At 46.4% G+C, this 5,000-nt stretch overlaps 1 protein-coding gene across 1 annotated transcript in view; it reads left to right on the forward strand.

The window, feature by feature from the left end:
• dab2ipa (DAB2 interacting protein a) overlaps positions 1–5,000 on the forward strand; it is a 172,134-nt gene that overhangs the window by 153,146 nt on the left and 13,988 nt on the right. Inside the window, exons 10-11 of the mRNA XM_063195742.1 lie at positions 1,427–1,628; positions 4,465–4,643. Coding sequence (XP_063051812.1) covers positions 1,427–1,628; positions 4,465–4,643 — 381 coding nt within the window. The remainder of the gene's footprint in view (positions 1–1,426; positions 1,629–4,464; positions 4,644–5,000) is intronic.

The following is a 5,000-nucleotide window of genomic DNA, read 5'->3' on the forward strand; positions in this document are numbered from 1 at the left end:
GTGTGTGTGTGTGTGTGTGTGTGTGTGTGTGTGTGTGTGTGTGTGTGTGTGTGTGTGTGTGTGTGTGTGTGTATTCTACTGGTGTTCTCAGCTAAGGCTGCTGTTTACAGCTGCTGTGGGATGTGGAGTGACCGCTAGCACAGCTCAAACTAGAACACTAGCAAACCTCCTCTGCAGGAATGTTAATGTTGTTTATCAGCTCAGCAATGCGGCCGTAGGGGTATTGGGGACCTAAGGTCGCTCGATCCTGTATTATATTGTTTATTATCTGAAACAAAACAAAAATCAACCCTACTTAGCATCTGCACTTGTTCTGTATATTTCCTGTACACTTTGTATCTGCTAGTGATGTTGATGTTGGCTATGATTATGTTGCCTACACAACTGTAAGTCGCTTTGGTTAAAAAAGTGTCTGTCATATGCAATGTAATGTAATGTAATCTCTTCCTGCATTGTAATGTCTATGAACAGTTTTACTGCCACTAATGAGGTTATGAAAGTTGAAATGTTGCACGTAACTCTAACTCCTAACCAGAGATGTATAAAGTAGATGTAAAAGTACTGTTATAAATATAATTAAAATACTAGTATTGTATGATATTACACAGCTGCAACTACTGTATGTGTAATATACAACTGGTATATTCACAGCTGGCAACAGAAATTTCCCACGATGGCAGAAAAACGAATTTGCCTGGCCATGTGACAAAAATGTTTTTCGGCAGCGTTGTAGAGCACAACTTAACATGCAACTCTGCACCACGACGTGGAAATGCACGGCTATGAAATAACTCTGCCTCTGTATGTGATGCGGGTCAGCATGAGGGCATTGTGGACCGACGATTGGTTTTGACCTGTACTGTGTTATGGGCAGACACGGCCTAGCGCTTAATTAAGGAGATGAGCTTTAGATCAGAGGGTTGCAGGTTCGAATCCCACCCATCCACTCCCTATCTCACACCATGGCTGAGGCGCTCTTGAGCAAGGCACCTAACCCCACACTGTTCAGGGACTGCAACCAATACCCTGTACTGATAATACTGTAACTGTAAGTCGCTTTGTTTTTTTGTTTTTTTTTTTAAAGGCTAAGTGTGCTGTCATGTGTTGTGAGCAGGTTTGGCAGTAAAGAGGAGTACATGTCCTTCATGATAATGTGTTGTGAGCAGGTTTGGCAGTAAAGAGGAGTACATGTCCTTCATGATAATGTGTTGTGAGCAGGTTTGGCAGTAAAGAGGAGTACATGTCCTTCATGATAATGTGTTGTGAGCAGGTTTGGCAGTAAAGAGGAGTAGATGTCCTTCATGATAATGTGTTGTGAGCAGGTTTGGCAGTAAAGAGGAGTACATGTCCTTCATGATAATGTGTTGTGAGCAGGTTTGGCAGTAAAGAGGAGTACATGTCCTTCATGATAATGTGTTGTGAGCAGGTTTGGCAGTAAAGAGGAGTACATGTCCTTCATGAACGGCTTCCTGGAGCACGAGTGGACCAACATGCAGCGCTTCCTGCTGGAGATCTCCAACCCGGAGACCATCTCCAACACGGCCGGCTTCGAGGGCTACATCGACCTGGGCCGAGAGCTGTCCACCCTGCACGCACTACTGGCAGAGGCCGTGGCCGGATTAGACCAGGTGAAGGGAAATCACTCTCTCTCTCTCTCTCTCTCTCTCTCTCTCTCTCACACACACACACACACACACACACACACACACACACACACACATATATATACATACACATCGACCCAGGCCAAGAACTGTCCACGCTGCACCAGGGGAGGGGAATCAAGTCAAGTCAAGTCAAGTCGGTTTTATTGTCAATTTCTTTACATGCACTGGTCATACAAAGAATTTGAAATTACATTTCAATCACAGTCTCTCTCAAACACACACACACACACAGAGTGCACATACACATATAGATACACACACACACACATACATACACATAGAGCTGGGCTGAGAGCTGCCCACTCTGCAGCCACTACTGGCAGAGGATGTGGCCAGACTAGACCAGGTGGGGGAAGTCATCGCCATATTCCTGCACTACACACACTCACACACACACACACACACACACACACACACACACACACACACACACACACACACACACACACACACACACACACACACACTCTCTCTCTCTCTCTCTCTCTCTCTCTCTCTCTCTCACGCACATATACCCACAGTCTATCGCTCTCTCTCTCTCTGTCATCGACAGACACACACACAATCTTGGCCACAAGCCCCCTACGCTGTGCGTGCACACACACACACACACACACACACACACACACACACATATTGACCTCATTCATGCTGTAGCCCCAGGTAGACCAGGTGTCTTATCTCCCTCACAGCCACACACACACACACACACACACACACACACACACACACACACACACACACACACACACACACACACACACACACACACACACACACACACACACACACACACACAGCTGGCTTTAGAGGGCTTTATCAACTTCTGCAAAGTGGCTTTCCCCAGTGACTCATCATCTCCTAGAGGCAATGACACAGGTATGCCAGGTGCTTGTGGATTCCCTCGAAGGCACATAAATGCACAAACGCACACACACACACACACACACACACACACACACACACACACACACACACACACACACACACACACACACACACACACACACACACACACACACACACACACACACACACGAACACACACACACACGCACACACACACACACACACACACAAACACACACATACACATACAGCATATTCTTTTCCTTTCTTGTTCAAACAGTCCCGGATGCCTGTTTCCGTTGGCTGTGTCATTTCATCGCTATCTCTGCTGTCACTCCTCTGTCTCTCCCTTTTCAAACCATCCCTCCGTCTCTATGTGTCTGTCTATCATCCGTCCCTCTTGAGAATTGTAGCTCCATCTTATTTTCCTCGGCGCCCTTCCCGTCTGTTACCTATTCTTTCTTCTCTCTCTCTCTCTCTCTCTCTCTCTCTCTCTCTCTCTCTCTCTCTCTCTCTCTCTCTCTCTCTCTCTCTCTCTCTCTCTCTATTCTCTGTCTCTCTCTCTCTTCTCATGTCGTCCTCTCCATCCTCTCACCTCTCCTCTCCTCTTGTGTGTGGGTGCGTCTGTCTGGTCTGTCTGCCTCTCATTTCATGTCCTCACCTACATCCCCTCTCCTATCTCCGACCTCCTCTCTACTTTTTGCTGTCTCCTTTTTCTTCTGCTCTTTTTCCATCTGCGCTTTTTCTTTTATGTTTCACTCTCTGTAATCCCCTCTCTCCTCTACTCCCCTCTACTCTTCTCACCACCCCTCTCTCTTCACTCCACCATGATTGTTGTCCTTGGCCATTCTCTCTCTCTCTGTCTCTCTCTGACTCTCTCTCTCTGCCTCTCTCTCCAATTTGCTGCTGTTCTCTTGAGCCAGGTCTCTATTGATTTCTCCTCTCTCCTGGCCATGGGCCTGTTGTTCAATAGCGATGTGCAAAGGCCCCTTTTTTCTCTGCGAATTAGCAAAACAGACGCGTGGCTGTGTCGGGATGCCAAAAGACACGGCTCCCCCCTCGGGCTGCAGAGGCTGACTTTGTCGTACCTTCCCTTTTTATCGCCACCTCAGAGAATACAACTAACTATGACTACACGCTCCTCCACCTCCTCTAGGTCCCCGCAACCATGACACAGTAGCGCTCTCTCTCTCTCTCTCTCTCTCTCTCTCTCTCTCTCTCTCTCTCTCTCTCTCTCACCCTCTCACTCTCTCACTCTCTCTCTCACCTTGGAGCGCTCTCAGACTTTATTCTTTTAATAACACAGCGGGTTGGGAGGATGTCAGTGATACTCCGCTGAAGTTATCCGTTACTTTGTTTGACTCTCGAGTTGAGTCAAGTTAGTGCCATTAAAAAAGGTCATGTCTTGAAAAGGTTGCAGGCTAATTGTGTAGACAGTAGCGTAGGAGCGTGTACTGCGTGTGCATTAACGTCATGTTGACATGTTGTTGACACAATGGCAAATGACACTTCAAAGAGTACTCTGTAGCCAGTGTAATGTAATCAGTGAAAGGAGGTCCCATAAAGATAGCATTGTAACAAAGTCCTTCTGTATAAGTCCCTCTATTTGGCGGCCATCTTGGCGACGCCTTGAGGAAGCTATTTCGGGCAGCTGTTTCTCTTTACTTCTCAACTGCGCATGAGCAACATTTTCTTGCAAGATGATTGGATCAATGACAGCGCAGCTCAGTAGGTAATCAACTCTTTTTGCTGGAAATGTGCGCGTTGTGCAAGCACACGCCATATTGGTGTTACGAATCACCCCTGTTCAATTCTATGGACGTTTTCTGAAGTGTTTCTAAAGTGTCTGATGTACAACGTCTCTGATTTTAACATGGTGACTAATTATGATACTGTAACACTATTGCTTTTAGTACTATTGCTATACTAATAAATGGAATCTCTGCAGAGCACTGCATCCAAGCTTGGCCCATTGGCCAGGATTCTACGTGATGTCAACACAGCCCTGGCCAATCCCAGTGGAGCTCCTCTGGCCACACCCCCTGAGAGGGTGGGCTCACCCAGCCTCCCCTCCAGCAGTCTCTCCACTGGCCTGCAGAAGTTCTCAATGGATGGAGAACTGACTGGGTGAGGAGGACACACACACACACACACACACACACACACGCACGCACGCACGCGCACACACACACATATACACACAAACACACACAACATTCACAGATAACAGATGGACACTGATGTAAGCACATATCATCACTTTGGTTCAAGTTTCCCGTTTATTTGTCCCATACTCAGTTACAGAGGTATAGACTGTAGTGAGATGCTTTGGTGCCTGTCCATTACATAAAAAACAGCACTAACATCTACCATGAAAAAATGGGAAAAAATACACCATTGAACAGTACAATACATTGAAACCATTGTGATAATTGTACTCTAAAAAATGTTCTAAACATTAAAACACACCTTAACCCCTTAGCA

Source organism: Engraulis encrasicolus, chromosome 3 (genome assembly GCF_034702125.1).
Source record: "Engraulis encrasicolus isolate BLACKSEA-1 chromosome 3, IST_EnEncr_1.0, whole genome shotgun sequence".
NCBI classification, from domain to species: Eukaryota; Metazoa; Chordata; class Actinopteri; order Clupeiformes; family Engraulidae; genus Engraulis; species Engraulis encrasicolus.